The sequence below is a fragment of the Dipodomys spectabilis genome, unplaced genomic scaffold (genome assembly GCF_019054845.1).
Source record: "Dipodomys spectabilis isolate Male_0828 unplaced genomic scaffold, ASM1905484v1 ptg000043l, whole genome shotgun sequence".
In the NCBI taxonomy this organism is placed as follows: Eukaryota; Metazoa; Chordata; class Mammalia; order Rodentia; family Heteromyidae; genus Dipodomys; species Dipodomys spectabilis.
The window spans coordinates 11,949,245-11,972,690 of NW_024870720.1; the positions used below are offsets into that span (position 1 = coordinate 11,949,245).

The window sequence follows — 23,446 nt, forward strand, 5'->3', positions numbered from 1 at the left end:
CAGGGAAATTTGGGGTGCTGGTTGATATTCATAGGGTATCTTTAAAAAATTGTCAGTCTGTTTTCAAATTTCGATGCATAAAATATGCACCACAGATCTCTCGTCCTATTTCTCAAATTTCAAATGTCCAAGCTGGTCTGTATTCCATCTCATTTGAATGCTGAATATATCCTTTTAAAACAGTTGTTTTACCAACATCAAATACAAATGATTCCCTTCCTCTTCACTACAGACTTATTAGTTAACTCTCCCAGAATGTGGCTTGTGTTTTTAAATGAAAAAAAAAAAATAGGACATAGAATTTTTACTTTAGCAAAGAATACTTATCTTTAAAAACATTTAAAAAGAGTTTGTATTGTCATCATCTTTTAGGAAACTGCTATCACAACAAAATTACATTAGACTCTCTGACTTCTCCATAGTGTCTTTAGATAAATAAACCACCCAATAGACCATGTTAAATGCCCCAAATGTGACTGGAAAGAGAATACGAGCGTATTTGTCTATTTTACTTGTTCCAGATCCAGCCGGTGGTGGGGCAGAGGGAGGGCTAGTGGCTGACAACTTTCCGGAAGCCCCTACAGTATTGACTGTAGTCTTAATCCGCTCCAGTCTTGATCCAAACCCAGGTCGAGCCGATGCAGATCCTACTGAAGCTTGTGGCGTGGCACACCCAGTTCGGCTCGGAGTAGAAGAGGCAGCAGATGGAAGGGCTCTGGCCGCAGATATCGTCTCAGCTGCATTTGCCCGGCTGAAGGGGTTTGGACTGGAAGCTAAGTATGATTTAGGTGTGGATTCGGATGGCTCTAGAACAACTGTGGCAGTCTTACTGGAATGGTTTCCGACCTCAGTCCTGCGGCTGGCAGCAGATTCCGAGTGCACCAGTGCATTGGTTCTTTTCCTCATGTTCAAATTGGCATCTGTGTTCTGAAAAGGTGTATTCAAAATTATACTGCTGCGGTTATTGTATGGACACTTACTCACAATTTTAAAGGTACAAAATACTTGTGATTAGTCATGTCCATAACAGAAACCTTTATTTATAATGCTTCTGGCCATTCAGCCAGAGGGTTACATTAAACTTTAAAATATCTAACATACTTGAAAAGTATGAATCAAGTTTTTCCTACTTTGAAATATGATCCATTCTAATAAATAAGTAAGGTTGAAATATGTAAGGAAATTTCTTTTTTTGCACTATGGTTATATTTGATTTAATTTTAGAAGTTCATGACTGTGGGTATACAAGTACTTTGTTCAGTTACATGATTAATAATATTTTGTGATTTGTCATATATGTTTCAAAACTATATTTAATTTATAAACAAGAACAGCTGACATTGTATAAAATAATCAAGATGCATTATATTCATAAGTTGCTTTGTTAAATGACAATTCCTTTTTGTATATCTAAAGATAATAATATAATAATAATAAAAGAAAAAAGAATTGTATACTTAAAAGAAAAAAAGAATTGTATAACATAACACAATTATTCCTCAATCCTTTGAATAAAATAATGACTCTCACTAAAAAAAAACATATGTACAAGACAGTCCATAAAAATGCACTAAAAACTTAACTTCTAAATTCTGGAAATTTGTTTTGATAAAAGACTGTTAGGCAACCATACACATTATTAAAATAATCTAAAAATATTAACATTTAGTTTTATGTCATGATAATGAAACTACAAATAACTATTAATTTAAAACAAAAGGTTAGATTACACATATAAGTATCAACATCAAACAAATTGTAATTCAAATTATTAATAAGGAGAAAGTAAATAAAAATATAACTCAGTTTTCTCCACCAAATTTTGTTGGCAGCTCAAGATTGTATTTTGCTAAATTTGCATTGTAAATCCTTAAAATTGATTCCAATTAAAATTGATAAATATAATAACTAAATTTCATTATATATTGTCTATAGTATGAAGGAAAGCAAATTGCTCAGCTGATCCTTAAAATAATCATGTCTGACTTCCAAAAATACTGGAAGTTTTTGCCATAATTTGTCCTCCTAACTACTAAGGTTATATAGTATCTTATCTCCCTAACTACTAAGGTTATATAGTATCTTATCTCCCTAACTACTAAGGTTATATAGTATCTTATCTCCCTAACTACTAAGGTTATATAGTATCTTATCTCCCTACCAGCTTCTGAAACAAATAGTGGATGAAGAGCTGGAGAAGTAGAGGGGAGAGAGAGGAAGAAGAAAATTTCATAAATGTATTACTGGAAGAAATCAGCTTCAGAAGAAAACCCACAGATAATATGTGAAGTAGGTGAATGACATACAATTAATTGAGAACTCATTGTGATGTGAAAGGTATGTTCTGCAAATATCTCTATTCATCCAGAATTTAAAAATGTTTTTAAGTATTACAGTCATCAAGCATTTTAAGTGTTCAATCCATATCTCTCATATTGGGAGTTATGACTTCCAGGTTGATGAGAAGAGAAACAAAAACAACTTGGCAAAATACAGAGCCAAGACAGACACTCTTTAGGTCAGTTTGGAGTATTCTAAGCAGGCTGCAGTCAGACTAATGAGAAATTGTAACCTAATTTTAGTGGAGACAATTGCAACCAAACTTAAAAGTATTATCAATTACCTAACACTTTTTTTCTACAAAGTACATTGACAATAACATCGAATTAGTCCTAATATTTTAAATTTCTGTTTATGAAAACAAATAATAACCAATTATAATTAATTCTAAAAGAAAACTGGACAAGATATGAAAAACAATTCTTTTTAAGACACTGTGCATTAAATATAGGACTCTTAATGACCAAGAGAGAAGAAACAAACTTGAGTTTCCATGCTTTGGGACGGGCAAGAGGAATTCAGGAAAATGCTGGAGACTCCCTGGGTATAGGAGATAGAATTGAGAGTACAGAGAGGCCAAAGTAGTTTCAAGTCACAGGGCAGAGCATCATAGAAGAGAATGATGAACAAAGATAAAATACTAAAAGGAAGGTCCTTATCGAGTGTTTTGTTAAGCAAACCTCAGTTTATAACTGCGGAGTAACTATCATGGCTGAATGGATTGGAAAAACTAACTGATGCTCATGTATAGCCAGGAATAATGTATTTTCCCAGATTTGAAAATTCCAACATTAGTGTAGTATGTGTTTGCTAGAATACTGACAAAGGCCTTGCCTCAGAAGCATGGAATAAACAGCCTAAACTCTGGCCTGGTGCTGCTTCGTGGATTTTGCCAGGGAGATTAGAAACAGTAAAACAGACTCCAGTAACTTAACTGCACTTTAGAACAAAGCATAAGAATATCTCAGTTCCTCTTCATCCACTCTAGTCTACTATGCTTCTGAGGCTTTCTGGAATCCTATGAATCATATTCTGTATGGTACACTGATTTTTAAAAATGGTACCATTCCTTGTCAATCAATAGTCATGTTTGTTGTTCTCTTCCATCAGAGACAGAGCCTATGACTCCTCAAGATGCCTTACTCTTTCTTTAGCCAACAGTGTGGAGCGGAAATGATGGTGTATCTTTCGCCTCAAGAGTTTTTGGCTTCCATTCTCTCTTAAAACATTGTCACCATCACAATATAAACCTAGCCAAGCTTTCTGGAGGTTAAGAAATCATTTGGAACAGAACCACTTCTACGAGGGAGGCCATCCAAATCACCCAACAGCTGGCTGAGAATAGACACACACAAGACTTTCCAAGGTAGGGGAAGATGAACTGGCCTACGCAGGCTTAATTAGGAACTGGCACAACTTCCAAATGAATCCTAGACTTGACAGAAAAAGTAAATATTTATTGGATAGAAAAAAAGTATGGTGAATTAAATATCATACAAAAAGAGAGACAGAATATTTATATCAAAGGTTCTGATAGAAACATCTCATGTGAGAGGAAGAGGCTCAGAACTTCTAAGATAATGAGAAGGCTTCTTTGTCCAGAACTCTTAAGGACCTGTAGGGGGCACTGCTGCCTAACTTCACTCATGAGCTAAAGGGCCAAGGTATTTCACTCCTCACAATGACACATGCATTCCTCAAAACTTATAAAACGAGTAATAAAATAATACCCGCCCCTCCTGCAGTGTGAAAATATTCTAACAACTCCTCATTTTGGGGTAGAGGAAATTAAGAGCAGGAGAGTTATGATTGGCCAGAAGTCATACGGTGAGTTACCTACCAAGGCTAATTGGCTACACTCAATAACCTCTCTACTTACAAATGTAGAACAAGAGGATTTAAAGAATATAACATACTGTACCTATCTATATAATGAAGTCATGCATTTCAGTAGTTAAGAAAAGTTTTTTGAGACCAAGGAAATCAAGAAGCAGGCAACGTTATAATGGTACATTGATCGTTGGGTCTTCTTAAGGATGATATACCAAGGTATGATTTTTCTATGAAATATTTGATTAGCAACAAAACATTGTGAACTCCACAAGTCAATATATAGCTTACTGTCTAGTACAAATATCACCAAACTTTATGGTATTACTCCCCTGTATGATATTAAGCACTTACGTACTTAAACTTTACAATTGGATTTTCATATATACTTCTCATAAAATGCTTATAAATTACCATTCCTCATAAGAAATTTGAACTAGTTTTCCATCTAAGTGATTCTCTCATTAATGAATAAATTAATTTTTTAATTTATTGTGTGGGTCCTGGGACTTGAACTCAGGGCCTGGGTACTGTCCCAGAGCTTTTTTGCCCATAGCTACCACTTAAGCCATAATTCTACTTCTGGTCTGTGTGTGGCAGGGGAGGGGGCAGTTAATTGGAGATCAAAGTCTCACAGACAATCTTGCACAGCTTCCTTTGAATCATTATCCTCACAAACTCAGCCTCCTGAGTAGCTAGGATTACAGACCTGAGCCACCCAGAGACTGGATATTTATTTGATTTTGGCTGTACTGGGAGTGAACTCAGGGCTTTGCACTCACTAGGTAAGCATTGTCCTACTTGAGTCACGCCCTCAACTCTGAAAGAAAAAACCTTTGCTCTGTCCTTCTTATGTTATACGGGTACTTTTTGTTTTTGCTTTTGTTTTTGTTTTTTTGGTTGGTGGTGGGGCTTGAAGTCTGGGCTTGGGCACTGTCCCTGAGCTCTTCAGCTCAAGGTGAGCACTCTACCGCTTGAGCCACAGTGCTACTTCCAGTTTTTTTAGTGGTTTATTGGAGATTAGAGTCTCACGGGCCTTCCTGCCCGGGCTAACTTTGAACCGTGATCCTCAGATCTCAGCCTCCTGAGTAGCTAGGATTACAGGTGTGAGCTACCGGCGCCCAGCACAGCTATGTTTTTGAGGGGTTTAAAGTTATATCTTCATGAGATCTATTGAATAAGTTGCAAACATCAAAGAAATACAAGCATAGCCTTGAAAAATATGCCTAAAGAAAGAGAGCCGGAGTAAAACAAGAGAGATAGGCCTAAGGTGACTAGAAAGAAGAATTAACAAATCAAGGGATTTATGAGAATGGAAGAAGTAGTTTGGACTACTAGAAAACACAGTTCCAATCTTCCAGTTTTAGAGTGAGTTGCTAGAGGATAAAGAATGTTGTGTAGTCTAAACACACAGGAGGAACTGATTTCATATTTAATATTTCAATTGAAGTCAAGACCCTTCATTAAATTTCTATCACTAACAATTTATATCCAGTCTGCAGATTACTATTTTGTATAGGGAAGATTTCTAGAATATTGTAGAAAGTCCTAGAAGCATATAAATTATTTTCACTCAACAATCCTAAGTCTGATTAAGAATGCCTAAGTCTCCATGGTCTACCTCATTCTCTACATGAAAGAAAATAGAATTTGATTAAAGGCCCAGACCTTTGCATTCCACCAATCAGGCCCAAGTTATTTTGCATCAAGTGAAGTAGCAGTGCCAGGATTTGAACTCAGATGGGCATTCTACCACCGAGCCACATCTCCATCTTAATCTTCAATTTTTTTAAATTTTATCAAAGTCAACTATGTTAAAAAAAATAATCATTTTTTTCATAATGACGAATCACAAAAGGTCTGAGGAATCAGGCACAGTACTTACTATTTATAGCCTTCAAGTTATGGAGCAACTAACGTGTCAGTTAGATTGATGCTTTGTTTTATCTAAATTATTGAGCCTTCCATAGCTCCATTAGTATTCAGCAAATACACAGTGGTTTCAAACAGGAAAAGCACCTAGGCCTCATTTGAATTTTAAAGAATTATTTAGTTTGAAATCATTTTGTCATTAGTCACAATAGCCTGAAGCAACGAAACTGGTGGGCTAGAGATGGGAGGTGGCAGATTCAAACATTACCAACAAATTAAAGCCGCAACAGGCAAATAGGAGCAGATCCAAGCAGCACATCAATCATGACTATGATCTGACACACTTTCTAAAGGAGTATTATCAACTGCAAAAAAAAAAAAATCTTCTCGACGTATTACATTACCAGCAAGGAGATAAAGCGATGAAGATTAGGTTTGCAGAATGCAAGCACCTACATTCATATCGCTTGCTTGAGAAGCTAATGAAGTTTAATAAAATGTAATTTAACCCTCCTAAATTAAAAATGAACAAGGCTAATAATGAACAGGTTTATCTTCCAGAGTATCAATATGTCACAGGCAAAAAAAATAAGTTTCCAATACTTTACAGACATTTAAAACCATCTTAACAGTGATTTAGAGAGAGAAGCCATGCATCTTTTAATTTAAAAAAAGTTAAACAAGTATCGTAGAGCAACTGAAACTTAATTTCAAGGTACTGATTTATTGAAGGTTAGCAGATGCAGTTTTAGAAAATGCTATCATGAAAAAACAGAAAACATCATTTCCAAATAAACATGTTAAATATTTCAAAAATTGTTACAAAGGAACTACAATATACATTGAACTCAAGTATGCAGAAATAAAAATTCTGAGTTCCCTATTTGCTATAGTTCTCTTTCTCCCAGTGTTAGCATTCAATTCAGTGTGTGTTTCCATAAGTTACAGAAATATTAATTTCCATATTAGGCACTGAATAAACATATATATATATATTCCATTTGAAATTACCAAAAAAAAAGAAGAGGACATAAAAATTCATTTTGCCTTTGCCATATTTAGAGTTGAGGCTTTAAAACACTGTGAGTGCTTTGAAAGATGTGGTTTCCTGGTTAATTTTGTTGTGTGAAGATTCATATTTATAAATGTTTTGTATATTAAGTGTATGGTTTCAACGGGAGAAAACACTTTGTGGGAGACTCCACTAGTCACAGCACAAGTTAACTGCCTGGTAGATGTTTCCAGCATGTTACATAGGCTGGAAAATGTTTTCAACAATGCTGTAAAATATCCCTGGAGAAGGAAAAAAAAACAAAGGATATTCCGTTAATGTTCTCTAACCCAAACACTGAATTGGACCAACACTTTTTCAGTTAGAAGAAAAAGTAGTACCGTTGCCATTTGGAATTCTTATAAGAATTATCTGGGATCTAGTTAAACACTCAAAAAGTCTTAGGCAAATGACCTTGTGAGAAGTTCATTTATTGGTTATGTTATAGTGAGGAGTCCAGTTATCAGAAATTTACAAATAATGGTTAATTGATTAGGATTGTAGGCCCTGAGAAGGGCAGATCTGGATTCAAATATTGAATTTGTTATTTACCAGAAGTGAGATTCTTGCAAGCTTTCCAATCTCTGGAATGTCCAAATCCTTCTTGCTACTGGAATAACAATGGTACCTTCTTTCTATTGAATCAATAAGGTGATACATGCAAAGCAATTCTCACAACATTCAGCATGTATAGATATCAGATAAATATTATAGAGGAAAAGCCTGATTTAGGTCAGATAAGGTTCTACATCCAAAAGAAGGCAATGCCAGTCTTGCTGTTAGCGTGAACAACTTTTCAAAGATTTTTCTCGGTAAAATCAGGACAACAAATTTCCTTGCCAAGAAAAAATTTGAGGTTTTCTGAAGGTGTAAAACCTCTTTCCCTTTTCCTCTTGAAATTAACCATTAAGGCAATATTTTACATTCTATTCTAATGTAATTACTGTCTAATAGCACACTTCCTAGACAGAGATTTTGAACCTCATCTACATTGCCACACTATATTGAGCACCTACTAGGGGCCAACAAGGCACTAAGTTGCTTTAAAAAATTATATACATAGTTCCTACAACTCAAGATAGTATCAATGTTCTCCTTTGCCAACAACAACACTAAAGACTGATACAGTTGGGCATCTCTCCTAAGCTCACTCAAGTAAAATACATTAGAGTTATAATTTGAGTACCCTTGACCATTTTAGAAGACAGTTGGAAGCTGCTAATATATATGTGTGTGTGTGTGTGTGTGTGTGTGTGTGTGTGTGTGTGTGTGTGTGTGTGTGTATACATATACATATATAAGCACAAAGGATTTTGCCTGAAATATGTTTACAACAATCTGAATAGATAAATAGCACTCATTAACAGCATGAATTTTAGAATTGAATCAATTTTAGAATTGAATCAAAGCGTGTGGTTTTGACTATAAGATAAAACACTTACAGTGTTTGGTGGGATACTAATTCTTTGTATTCTACCAAAATCTGGTTATACCAATATCTGGTTAGGTAACACCTACTTCTGGTAAATGTTAAGACTTTCGCTAGCATTCTTGATGGTTCTTATTTCCATTCATGTCATTCCTCCTACTTCTTTGATGTTTGTCACGAAGTACTTAAGACTTTTACATGACAAGTATTCTCCACACTCAAACTTAAATAAATATTTAGATAAATAGGTCAACATTTATAAGATTTATTCAGCTGAAAGCTTTATTTTAATGATAAATACAATCTAGCTATGCAAATATTTTTTCAATTGAAGAAACTTTCCCTTTGAGTTATTTTAGAAATGACTCAGCATCACCACTCAAAATGTACATTTTCCTTCTGATAAAAATACTTTCACGATGTTCTCCTGCAAGAAATAAACTGTTCCTCAACTTGTTCTCCCAAATTCTTTCTTAAGTTTGAATCTGGTACTTCAAAAACCTGTTTTTAAACTTTTAAGTTTGAAAGGTATTTATTTCAAAACTTATTATAAAGCTGATGGAACACACCAAATCAAATTCATACCCCAAAGGAATGAAGTTTCCAACTTGGGAATGATTCTCACAACATGTAATTTTCTATAAAGTGAAAAGTTTAGTTCAGCTACGCATGTCTCAAATTATGGAAAAGGTCAGTGCACATATACATGTATGTGCAGCAGAAAAGTAATTATTACATCATAATTATAGAAACTTTCTTGAGGCAGACCCTCTCTTTGTACTCTCAATCTACCTGCATCAGTCTCCTAAGTGTTGGGATTATAGGCATCTAACATCACATCTACCCTTGAATAGTCTCTTATATTTTTTAATTAATCCCCATCCTTAGTCTTTACACATAAATCACAGTAAATTAGTCAGAAAGCAACAGGTTGCATTATCCTATTAACACAACTCCTTATATGTCTACACCATCTATAGCAAAATAGCATATTGTCAGCAGAACAAATTCGCCTCCGACCATGACACTTCATTATCAAGCTGACAACTCTCAAAATAGCTCAAGTCATTTGGATATTTTCCAGAAAATGATTTTACTTGTCCTGAGGAGTAAGCCCCATGATATCAGCTAATTTCCAAATGGGGCATTGTCAAAACCATTCCACACTTAACAAGGCTCTCATGCTGAAACAGCTGTTCATCCAAACAGAAAAAAAAAATTGAAACTTTCTCTGAGCCTAGCTAATCTTCCTTGAGCTAGAAAATAAGGTATTAGACTATTTTGCATGTTCTACCACTTTATGACAAGAAAGCCAATTTTGCACTTCAGTAAAGGCAGATTGCAAATTTAGTATAAATTGAACCAGTAGCTGAGATGCAATTTATGGCAAATGGCTCATCAGCACATTAATGTACACCACCAAGATAACCACTTCAGCTAGGCAGGCCGCCAACTAGAAGACCCACGTATTTGGTAAGCAACAAGAGAAACGTACCCTCTATTAACATTTATAAAACAAATCCTAAACCCAAAAGCTATCAAATATCATTACCATTCTTATATAGCAATATATTGTTATTGAAAGCCAAAATGAGAACTATAGATTCTGAAATTAGGTAGGTCAAGTTTTAGATTCTACTACCTACCAGCTGTGTACCTTTAGGGAATTTATTTAGACTATGCTTTACATCTCTCCTAGGTATTGTGAGGACAGCAATAATTATTACTTCTTTGGGTTATTAATGAATCTTAATATAAAGTGCTTAATTGTATTGCCTAGAACATAGTAAATGATCGGTACTTGGTAAATATTATTATACTGTTACCATCTCATTTGCTAAAACAACTATGTAGATAGCCCTTGTGGGCTAAAATATTTCTATATTCATTCTATTTTCTATTCTCAGATGTTCACTGTATATTTTTTAACACAGCCAGACATGAAATGGAGAAAGAGTCTTTATCCTTACAAAATGCTAGAGATATGTGGTCAGCTCTGCCCTGTTCATATTTTATCTTATTTGTTATTTTTACAGGCACAATTATTCCTTTTTATTTTTATAGCTATTATAAAGGTGATGTACAGAGGAGTCACAGTTTCATAATTATTTATTACTTCTAAGTGGAGAAAATCAGCTTTACTCCTAAGGGGATCAATGCTAAGAACAATGTGCCCAGACATGCCAAGTGTAGAAAGAGAAAATTAAGAGCTCTCATTTCAAATTTTCTGTTGAATTAATGGATGCTTCAAGAGAAGCATAAAAATCAGGATTCCTGTGGATATAATTCTGGTTAATCATATTTGAAATTTTAAAAATTGCATTTTTCTCAAACTGTAACACACTAAAACTTCTTTCACATTACAACTAGTCAAAAAATATTCCTAAAATGCTTCCGACCCTGATCCCTTCCATTTATTACTATCTGCCATTGCCAATTTGGGAGGAAAAGATTTAAGCTTACAGTTTCTACTTTTTCCTGTGCTGTTTACACTTCAACTCATTATTGTCTCTTCCCTCATCTCTCTATTGAAGCTTTTTATGGTTTAGATGATAAGCACTTTTTAAAATCAGGATCTTTCTTACTGTCTCAATAGCATTTAACACTTTGATCTTCTTTCTTGAAATTTCCCCTATGATTCCATATGCTGATAATGTCCCATTCACCTTTCTTGGACTCTAGTAATGAGGTGTTCTTCTTCTATTTACTCCTAAAATGTTATCTTTCCATGGCTTTATTCCTCAGCCATATCCATTTTCTCCATTTTTAGTGAATGAGCTTGTCCAGTGTTGTTGATTATATATAATCTTTGTATCAATGTCTTAAGGGCAATTCTCCAAATTTTTTCCAACCTCTGGACCCATATATCCAGAAGGACATCATGCATATGTACTCAGAAGTACATCAAACTTTCATTTATCCATCCACAAATTTATACATTCAATTATACAACAATTATTTAAGGAGGGTGCATACATGTTCTTGGCTCTGCAGATAAAAAATTGAAGAGCTAACAATTCCTATGCCTATGGAATTTACTTTTTTGCTCATGTACAAACTATGATCTATGAGCAAATTTTCTTATAGCTGATGAACAAAATGGGTTTCCCAAACACTTATTATTGATCATAGAAATTCATACACTATTAAGATAACTTCTCAAAGTCATAAAACGTCAGTGATTCTTGCCTCTTTCTGATTACTTATATTCCATCCATTTTCCTCACATCTTCTCTGTCTGATTTTCCATAATAATTGTAAAGGCATTCATATTTCTCACCTGGCTATCCTATGAATATTAACATTCTCAGACCTAATACCTTTGTATACGTCCATTTGCTACATGCTATTAAAATAATATTAACACTATAAATCTCAACTCGTCACTTTCTTAGTTAAACATTCTTAGAGGCAGCTGGCTGTTTTCAGGGGAAAACAACCTTACTAGGCTTAATATTCTACATGATGAAGAAACTACTTCCTAGTCCAGCCTTACATCCTTTTTCCCTGAATCCTCTTCTCAGCTGCCCCAGACACCCTAATGTAGATAGAGATACGGTACTTGCTCCATATTCACTCATTTTGCTCAGGAGTTTATTTCAGCTAGGCTGATGGTATAATACCTTTTCTGCCTTAGGGTTGTTCTAATAGCAAGGACTTAGCTAAAGTAGGGGAGATAGATCAGAAATAGTAGAGTTAGAGAAATACTGCAATGTCACATGTACAGAATCAAAAAGAGTTGCATTCACAGATGCAGGCAGAAAGGGACAAAAAGATACTAAGTTTTGGGGTTTTTTAAAGATGAATAAGTTCTAAAGATCAAATATACTGCAGAAGGATTATAATAGGTTATACTTGAAATTTTCTAAGGAGCATAGACTAAATGTTCTCACCAGAAAACATATATATGTATGTGTGTGTGTGTGTGTGTGTGTGTGTGTGTGTGTGTGTGTGTGGAGAGAGAAATATGTGGTCAACTATATATATAAAGAGAGATAAGATAATTGATTAATTGATTTTGAACTGTTTACTTTAAGTACATATGACTTCAATGAAATATATGTACCTGAGTAAAGCTAATCAAGAGATAAGAATAAGCATGTACTCGAACTTCTATGTAACGTCTCACCAGTGGGACAGTTCTGAATCTCCTGTGACCATGCTTCTTATGATCTCTGATTTCACTTTTCTTCCTTTTCATCTCACTTGCCTTATAATGCTCCTTGGGATCATGTCAAAAGCAAATGCCTTGCAAGCGAGTATGACACAGCTTTTAGGGAACCCACATGAAAACACCTGGACTCTAAGCACGATGCCTTAGTTAAGTCCTACCAGCCTGAACCATAGACCCTTGCTTTGCACTCTGTACACTGTCTTCTCTCCATCTTTTTTGCCTTCCTTTAATATCATCCCAGATGGAATATAAGCATTGCTTTCTTGGAAAAGTATAACTTCATACCCCATTAACACACTAATCATATTTCCTACTATAGAAACTCCAATCAGGGCCATAACATTTTTATTCTAGTGCTTTTGGAGGCCTAGTGTTTACCATACTTTTGTGAACAGCCTTCCCAACTGTGAGTTTCTTACGGCTATGTGGTATCTTACTGTTTTCCTTTCCTCATTGACTCCCGCAGTACCAAACAGAAGAAAGTACTCAATATAAATAAGTCGAATGAATAAATACTAAATAAATAATGAGTAGCCTGGATAAAATACATCAACGAAACCATTCCCTCCTGCATATTTGAAATTTCAAAAAAAAAAGTTTCACACAATGTGTCTCAGGAGATACATAGTTGGGAAAGCTATACTACCAAAGGAAGCACATTTAAATTCACTTGCAAACCAGATGACAGGTATTTATTCTATCCAGATTACACTTCCTGGGCTACTATAGTAGTTAATGGACTGTTTAATGAGTCAATCCTGGAATATTAACTGATAGCCAGAATGAAATGCCATTGCTCTCCTTTTTCATACATCTGTCTGTTGAAAAGCATGACTTAATAATTGCTACTGAGCAGGAGAGAGTCACTTTCTGGACCAACGTCCACCTCCTCTTGCCCTTTAGTGTCAATCAGGAAAGGTATGAGACCAATGGGCACTAATCTGTCTCTGCAGAAACAAAGAAATGAGAAATTTATGTGAGCCTCTTCTTCAAGCTGCTTGGAGCATGTAAGCAATGGCTACAATCGCGTGTTTAACAAGACTCATTTTTCCCTCTCAATCATAGTTCTAAAGCTATCGTTTATTGAAAAGCTGATTTTCAAAGCACATACTAGAACAGCTTTTCTGTACAGCTGCAGTGCTATTTAAATCTTCCATGAATATCTCTACAAACTCAAGAAAATTCTAAGCTGAAATACTGCTCTTAGAGAAGATGTAGTAAAATAAGCCCCTGTGGGAGAAAAAAAAAGGAAGTGAAATTTGGTTGTTAATTTTAATATTGAATGATTGTTTTTAATCATGCATATTATCTGAGCTGGAAAAATCCTGAAATCACTGTGTGGAAAGGCCACAGACCTTCACAGGATCCTGGGTGGACAGTAATAGTCCAGAAGTCATTCCTTCACAGGCATCAGAAATGTGGATAAATGTCTCACTTTGTGCCATGATCAAGTTAGAAATGAATGAAGAATATATATTCAAAGCAATACTTCAGGATTACTAAGCAGATCCATGAGAGGCAACATTATCCTTTGGAAATAAAAAGACTATTGAAGCCAACTGTTTGTTCCACGGTCAACTTCCATTCCTTTTGTCAAGCACCATTTTGGGGAGGGAAATTACAGAAGTGTACTGGTGGTATATGAGCCTCATGCAGCCAGATCATTCTCTTGCTCTGTTCAGCCAGCCCCCATGCCATTCCTTTAGGCTGCCCTTGTAGCACTTTAGAATGCTGATATCTTTTTCAGTCTCCCTTAAGTGGAAACTTTTAGAATCTAGCCAGTGGTATTGCAACCTGAAGTTTCCTTCTTTGAGACAATTCAATTTTCAGCTAAATGACTGATCAAATGAAATTACATTGAATGTGAGTCACTACTATAAATATTTTGGAGCCATTTACTTGGAGATTATTGATGAAAACAAGCTGACTATATCTTTAAAAGGTCTCAGAAGTCACTGGCCAAAGAGAGGTCATGATGAGGATTGGGTTGTGCCCCATCAACTAGAGTAATGCCCTCTTAGCTCCCAATATAATAGATTCTCCAAAGTGGGCCTAAGTGGATGTTTGATAAATTATTGGTTCATTTCAAATATGGAAATGCCATAAAGTGCCATGGATATGGCAGGATGATTGTGAGACATAAAGTAAGTGGCCTCCACAGTCTCAATACCTAGCAGAGCGCCTGGCCCAAATTAAGACATCCAGCAAGCACTTGTGGAATAAATAGATTTAAAAAAGTGTGCATAAGTCTGAGACCCTGATCCACACAAATATCTTGTCACCATTTGACCAGAGAGCTTGAATCAGAAGCTCAGCAGGGCCCAGAAATCATTTGAATTTATTCCATATTCTAAAGCATTAGGAAATTAATACATGAAAATTCAATGCCATTTTGAGTGTTAGTAATACCATGGAAGCCCGCTGGCCCCTTGGTTCTAAAACACGTTTTTAGCATCCTGAAATCCAACCTCTTTTCCTCATGTTATTCTTTTCCTTTGTTTCCATAGGAAACAGTGACTTCCAGGCACCCAGGATGACACAACACAGAGTGCCAAATTGTATGCCACCCTGCAGTTGCCAAGGAGATAATGTATGTCATTCCTACAAATAACATGTTGCTCATGCCTGCATTCCTTTATTGAGCCTTTTAAGATACTTTTTGTTTGCACTGAATTCAGATAATGTTCGCCACGAACAGCCAGAAACATGACTTTTAAAACATTTTAGTTTACCCCCACTCTCTTCCCCCAACACAACTTGATCACATCCCATACTCTTGTCTGTGAAAGGTCTGAGCATATTTTAGGCTGATTTTGGAATCAGTGATTCAGCAGTTTTCACTGGGGGGGGGGGGGGGGGGGGAGGGAGCCACTCTGACTTCTATCTGCCTGTGTGCTAAGTAAAGGTCCAATTAAATCCACACCTGGTGCTAACATATTCCATTTGAAATGGCCTACCACAACAGCAGCTGCATTCCGTTGAATTTAAATAGGAAGGAGGAGAAAAACAAGACCAAAGGGACAGGAAGAAGGATGTCAAGAAGGGACAGATGAACAAGAAAGATGGAAGATGAGAGGAGGGAAAGGAGGGAAATTCATATTTCTTGGGAATACCTGCAGTCTTCCAGATTAAACAGTAAGATGAACAAAGACAACTGGGAAATACGTAGATCTTGGCTGATATCATCCATTAGCAAGAAAAACATTGGTATATTTGATTTGAGAGCATGTGTTTCCCAATTAGCTAGTGCTGCATACCAAATCATCCCCCAAACAATGGGCTGAAAGCAACCACAATCATTTTTATTTTTATTTTACTCTACCACTTTGAGCCACAGTTCTACTTCTGGTTTTTGAGTGGTTAATTGGAGATCAGAGTCTCTCAGGGACTTTTCTTTCTGGGAGCTTCAAACCAAATCCTCAGATCTCAGCCTCCTGAGTAGCTACGATTACAGAAGTGAGCCACCAGTGCCCAGAATACAATTCATTTTTATTAAGACTTAAAAAAAATTAATGTACATTAGTTGTGTAGATGAGGTTTCATTGAAACACTTCTACATGTATATGTAATGAACTACAATCAAATGTACCCTCCTATATCATTCTCTCATCTATCTGCCCCATTCTTAAAACACTTCATTAAATTTCATTGTTTTGTTGTCATATGTTCATATAAAGCACAATGACCATCTCTCATGGATTTGAAGGTTGACTGGACTTAGCTCAGAGTGTCTCATACAATCTAAGTCAAAGGGTCTGGAGCTAGGATTATGCTAAAACATCCTCACTAACATGCCTTACATGGGTGCTGGGCTGATAGCCAATATCTAAGTGTGTAAAAATGGTAGCATTAATGGAATGGTGATTATAAAAGTTCCTTTTATATATGTCCCTCTTGAAGATGTGTTCTTTTCATCTTACTTTATCGTATGTATGTCAATACATCAAGAAATTTGACTCATTTTAAAAAATCCTATTAGCACTATTTAAAATTATTGTAATAGTGAAATCAACTATTGCTAGACCCAGAATCCTGTCCAACTGAATTGAAACCTCCCAAGATTCCAGTTGAGATTTCACTCTACTTAAACCATTAAAACAATCACATTTTTATCCTTTGTCAGTCTATCAAACAATCATCCTAAACAAGGAGACCTTTAGCTAGAAAATAGGATATTAATGACATGAAGAAAGATTACTGTGGTGTAAACAAAATAATCGGATTGTGGAGAGTTTTCAAACTGGAGAGGAACATTATGGTGAGACAGTGAGAAAAAAGAAGCAAATTAGGTATTATTGCTTGCTTTGCTGAGAAGGTATGATTGTGCTCAGTCTACTGTGCTGCACATTGGCCCAGAATAAACATACATGATGTTTTATTTCATGTAGTAATTTCTGAGATGAACAGTTCTACAATGAGTTAGGCTGTACTACACAGTGCTAAATCAGATCTATTAAGAAGGATTATACTCCAAATAAGAGTGTTCATTCCAGGATATAATACTTGGATTTGTACTGCTCTCCTCTCACATCCACCATATATTTTCACTTAGGTCAACAAATATGATTAAATTTTAGAATATCCTTTAAAAAATCAGCTGAACTCAGTGGCATTACAAAATAGGATATTACTGCTTTACAAAATAGAGCTAAAACAGAAGTGTTTAGATAATGCACAAGACAGAAGCCAGCAGGAAGAAGGGAGGACATATTCTTCAGAGTTTTTAAGCTTTCATTTTTCCAATTTCACCATACTTGTTTCTACCTCAAATAAAACTTCTTTTTCTTTATCCTAAATGAGAAATGCAAGAATTGTATTAGAAATTCCTGAAAATTGTTCTGGACCTAACACAAACAGTGCAACACAATAAAAATAAATCTCTCTGTACAAGACACTATGTTGAAAACGAACTTTACAACTTCAGCAGGAGGGAGGGGGGGAGGTAGATGTGGAGGTGGGAGGAAAGGGATGGTAGGGGGAAAACAAAGGAGGAGGCAACAATGCTTGTTAGGAAATGTATTCATTACCTTGCTCATGTAACTGTAACTCCTCTGTACCATATTTTTACAATAAAAAATGTACAAAAAATAAATCTCTCATTTTCATCTTCTTCAGAACTTAGAAAATTCAATAATTAGCCAAAATTGTCTCATAAAATTTTGAAATTCTCTACAAATTTCAATTTTAATTATTAAACATATTATAACATATCTATGATAGTCATATACCTAGAATACTATTTAGGGTTTTTAATATTTTCATAGATTTTTTTTCAGTGCCCGAACAAAATGTCTGTTACATTTTTGTCTTGTTATAGCAATTATTTAATCTATTATTCGAGCTAGAGCATTTTTATTCTGCCCATCGTTAAATGGGGTAGGCCATAAGGACAACCGTTGACTCTTACAGGAAAACAAGAAGAAAACTAACCTATTCATTACACATTAATAAATGTCTTTAAATTTTCTGGGAATCTAAGGATCATATAGAAAGAAGTAACTTTCTCACTAGAATGCTGAATGTAAGTCTTTCCAGATTTTATTTTGAAGTACACTGACATATTTCTTTGAAAACATTTGTAGTAATGTTTGGTCAAATAAACTTGACTATGCTACCAGGGCTATTATTCGTAACAAATGAACAAAGGTGAATGATTTGTTGAATATTTAATTTTAATATTTAATTCATAGAGAATCACTGTGGGAAAATTTTTAAAAAATAAGAGGAAAAGAAATTAAATATTGAAAGTTACTAAAGGAGGGATTCATTTATTTTAATTAACAGAAAACAAATATAAGCAACTGAAGTAAAAAAAAAAATCTCCTATTTTTTGGGGGGGAGGTCCGGTCATGGGGCTTGAACTCTGGGCCTGGGCGCTGTCCCTCAGCTCTTCAGCTCAAGGCTAGCGCTCTACCACTTGAGCCACAGCCCCATTTCCTGCTTTTTTCTTTTTGCTTATGTGGTGCTGAGGAATCGAACCCAGGACCTCATGCATGCAAGGCAAGCGCTCTACCACTGAGCCACCTTCCCAGCCCCAAATAAGTTTTTTATTGTGAAATACTGTACAGAGGAGTTACAAGGTAATGAGTACATTTCTTATCAAGCATTGTAAAATCTCCTATTTTTATGAATTGCTAGGGAAGGTTGAACTACCTTTCTATCAGCAGAGCTGGTCCTCACTGACAGGATACATTTGTATTCTTTTCTGTGGATAACCTCCTTGGTGCCATTTTTAGATCAGCCATTGGCAAACATCAGGTAGAAGAAAGCAGGCTAACGTTTTGCAGGATCAGCTAGGGCTTTAGCAAAAGTGATTTTCTCTTTTTTTGCAGGAGCAATGAGAGTAATTTAAGCACAAGGGAGGACTCTCTGCTGCTCTTGGGCTTAGCACTCTGAGCTCAGAATCTACACAAGTCTCCACTGCTTCTAGTCAAAACAAAACAAAGGAATTCACAAAACAATCCTATGGAAACTATGCAGGGCTAGAAGGTTATATCTTTGTCTGAAAAACTAACTAAAAAAATGTTATTCAGCTGGGCACAGGTAGCTCATGCCTGCAAACCTGCAAACTCAGGAGGCTAAGATATGAGGATGGCAGTACAAAGCCAGCTTAGGCAGGAAAAGTCCCCATCAGACTCCAATTAACCACCAAAAAACCAGAAGTGGAGATAGGGTTCAAAGTGGTAGATATGGTTCAAAGCACTAGCCTTGAGTAAAAAACTCAGGGACAGCACCTAGGCCCTGAGTTCAAGACCTATGGCCAAAACAAAAAAAAATGTTAATCATTACCTCTAGGACAATTTCTTATGAAATTATTAAATTAGACATCTAATTAAGGCAATCCTAAATCGTATAACCACTGTAAGTAAAAAATTGTCTTACAAAATAAGATCAATTATAAGTAACAACAACAAAAAAAGATGGTTCAACTTCTGCTTCTTTTAACCATCTGGATCAGCAAAATGGTATTTTCACATAGTTCATCCTAATAAATAAAGCTGGGCTTTCCTCAAAACAAATAACAGGTTGCTTTTGTTTTGTTTTGTTTTGTTTTTGTACTAGGACTTGAAGTCAGGATCTGGGCACTGTCCCCTAGCTTTTTCACTCATGGAAGGTACTCTGCCCTTGAGCTACAGCTCCACTTCTGACATTTTGCTGGTTAGAGATAAGCATCTCAATGACTTTTTTGCTTGAGTGTGGCTTTGAACTTTGACCCTCAGATCTAAGCCTTCTGAGAAGCTAGGATTACAGATATGAGCTACTACCACCAGGCTACAGGCTACTTTATGGAAGGAACAATCCCTGAGAATCAAGAAGGGCCCATTATCACTGCTTTCACATATTTTCTTACCTATTGACTGAAATAACTATATACTTGTGAGGTTCTTGCTTACTCTCTGGAAAAGTTTCCTTTTCCCACCTTTTCAATCCATTGCCCTTATCAGAGCTCCTCCAAGTCAATTAGCTCTCAGAAGATTCTGAATACCTATCATATCCTTTGTTCACATACAACCAGAAGATAAGTACTTAGGTTGCACATATAACTTGAGCATGAACCTTGCCGTCTATCTAATACTCATCTACATTGTGAGCCAGAGATGACCCATACAATTAATGTTAAAAAGCATAGTCAATGGGACAGTAGGGATTTTTCTTCATTTAAGAGAGTTCCAGTGGAACCAGATGTTTTGGGGTCAAGAGAAGTTTTTTACACAAGGATACTTCAACCATCCCCAAATCTATCTGCTTATCTCAAAAGTAAATTGACAAAAGAACCTCGGGGAAGGGAGGGAGGGAAGGGATGGTAGGGGGAAAACAATGGAGGGGTGGAGGGGGGTAACAATGTTCAAGAGGAAGTGTACTCATTACCTCACTCATGTAACTGTAACCCTCTGTATAGTATCTTTACAATAAAAAAAAAAAAGTAAATTGACAATGCTTGACTGTGATGCTTGAGTTTGTGTGATATTGTTGTAATTTTTCTTTTCTGTTATTATTAGTATTTTGTAGAGATTATTTTGTCAATAAATAGTTTGAAACCTTAAGCTAAACATTTGTCTTAAAGTTCATAGTCCTCAAAATGCTTTGTGTGTTGAAATCTACCCAGTAGAGTAAATCCAATTGTTGTGTGTGTTCTAAAAACATACACATTGTTTATGGTAGAAACAGTAATATACTTATTTTTATACATAGAGTCGATTTTCTGCTCTGTGTAGGCAGAGTCCACACAGCCTTTTGCCAAATCCTCTTTAGAAATGTTCACCCTCCAGTGCTAAAGAAATAGGCAAAAAGAAAGTGCAGATATACCAAAATGTGGCTCCCTCTTCCCTGATCCATTCTTCTCTGTTTATCTAATAGTATGATGTACTTTTTTTATTTTCAAAAGAGATCCTGATATCTGCAGTTAACTAATTGGATTTACAAAAATGTTTTAGGCCTTCTTTGAAGGCCTGAAGAGTCTTTTCTGAGAGCCTAAAACTCTATCAATTAGTCAGGCAAACAATAACTAAACGTAAGTTAAAACAGAGCCATGTGCCAGTTGCTAACATCTGTAATCCTAGCTACTCAGGAAGCTGAGATCTGAGGATCATTGAGGCCAGCATCAGAACAAAAAGGCCTCTAAAACTCTTATCTCCAATTAACCAGCCAAAACCCAAAAGTGGAGCTTGGTTCAAACAGTGAAGCACCAAGCAACCTTGAGTGAAAAAGCTATAGGATAGTACCTAGAGCCCTAAGTTCAAGCCCCCGTACATACACACACACACACACACACACACACACACACACACACACACACACACACACAGATTCCATGGATTAAATTGAGAATCATAAGATAGAAGAATACATAAATCCACAAGATGGTCATCTATATAAATATATTAGAGTAAAAACTACTGAAGTCAAAGTTCAGAGGCAATAAGTTAAGAGGAAAAGAATAGAGTCGTACAGAATCACCAAAAAACTGACAAAGACAGTAAAAGCTTGGAAAGCATAAGATACATTATTCAGGCAAAGAATCTAGGCAGGGTAAACATCTTGTGGAATCAGAGATAATCAGAAACTATTAAGAAAGCATCTCAGCCATGTAATCCAAGAGAAAAAGGTTCTCCTCTTAAAACTGATGGAAAAGTGACCAAAATACAACAATGTTCTCATCCCAAAGACATTTTTTCTTACATAATGGTCTCTAATTCATTTAAGTGAAATGAAATAAGTCATACCCAAACTGATGTTTCTTGAAACTGCTAAATCATCTGAGGCTGAGTATAAAGCTGGAAATTCGACGATGTATATTATGTTGTGGGAAAATTAGCTACTCAAAATAGCAAAGGGAAAATTGGCAGCTTAGTCAAATAAACCAGAAGGAATGAATAATTTTACTCAGTATCTTAGGGACTAGAGCTTGATGGAAAATATAACTAAATGTTGATGGAAGTTTGTTTAAATGAGTTGTGTATTTCTGAAGTTGAATTTTTTTCTGTACTAAAAAGTGTTTAGTCTATTAACATAGCTAACAGAGATGGAGAGAAGAAAAAACAAAAATTTAAAACACCATTAAGGAAAACCTTTAAATAATAAAATTTTACTAATGAAAATTTGTGCTCTTGGCTGTTCTTGGCAACAGAGCCAACACCATAGTTACACAAGGAATTAAAATGATCAGTAAATCAGCGACTATCTCTTGAGCACCTGCTACATTCCTAGTAAATTTGTGCCAGATGTACAAGAGAAGTAAGAATCAATAACAAAATGGAAATTTTGATAAGCCAACAGCAGGTGGATCATTCCTGTCCCATAGCTACTCAAGAGACTGAGATCTGAGGATAGTGCTCTAAGCCAGCCTAAGCAGACAAATCAATGAGACACTTATCTCCAATGAACCAGCAAAAAAAATCCAGAAATGTAGGTGTGGCTAAAGTGGTAGAGTGTCAACCTTGGGCCAAGCAAGAACTCAAGACCCTGAGTTCAAGCTCCAGGACTAGCATCCAGCCCCCCACCCCTGCCACAAAATCTCAATAAAATGCTAATAGTTCATATAGCAATTCTAAAGTGATCTTAAGTTGTTCTAAAATATCACAAGCAATCATATATTTATAGCAAGGAGCTTGCTATTCTTCATGTGCTATCAAGCCAGTCTACATTCTTCCACCTCAAACCAGTCTGCATTCTCCCAACAGCCCCCATCCCGTAAAGTTCAGTAAGTCTCTTCACATTGTCATTTGGTCCTTATGATATTTTTTCCGCTTCACTACTAGACTACTATACTCTGTCACTTGATATAGTACAAACTCTACTAGGATAAAAAAAAAAACTGTCCTTACTTCTTAAACTTCTTTGGAGTTATTCCCACAATATTGAAACAGATTACCTTGAACATACATTGTTAATATTGACCACTGACCCTTTTGATGCACATAAAATAGGTTCTTTTGGGTCAAAATGCAGAACAATACCTCTTAAGTTTTTTTTAATGTTTAACAAGTTTCTGATGTAGAAAAGTATGTATTGCTTCAATACAGTTTGTTGAGGTGACTGTACTAAATTAACTGATGGGTTTTTGACTTGATGAAATCTATGGCTATGTTATGCCAAGCTCAAGATTTGCCAAGCATATTAATTTTCTGTGACTTCGTTAAATTACTGGCTTGGAGAAAGGGCCCATTTATGAATGGTGTAAGATTTCAAAGTGTCACACTTTCAATAATATAAATTTAGATAACTTTCTGGATAAATGAGGATAAGATTA

The 23,446-nt window shown here is 35.6% G+C and overlaps 1 protein-coding gene across 5 annotated transcripts in view; it reads right to left on the reverse strand.

Moving 5' to 3' along the window:
- Window positions 1–393: 393 nt before the first annotated feature.
- Window positions 394–23,446, reverse strand: part of Gabra4 (gamma-aminobutyric acid type A receptor subunit alpha4) — a 60,553-nt gene continuing 37,500 nt past the window's right edge. For 4 of the 5 annotated variants that reach the window (XM_042678184.1, XM_042678187.1, XM_042678186.1 and 1 more), the window contains one exon: window positions 394–927. In XM_042678184.1, the coding sequence (XP_042534118.1) occupies window positions 394–927 (534 nt within the window). The remainder of the gene's footprint in view (window positions 928–23,446) is intronic. The other variant, XM_042678189.1, reaches the window with a different exon arrangement.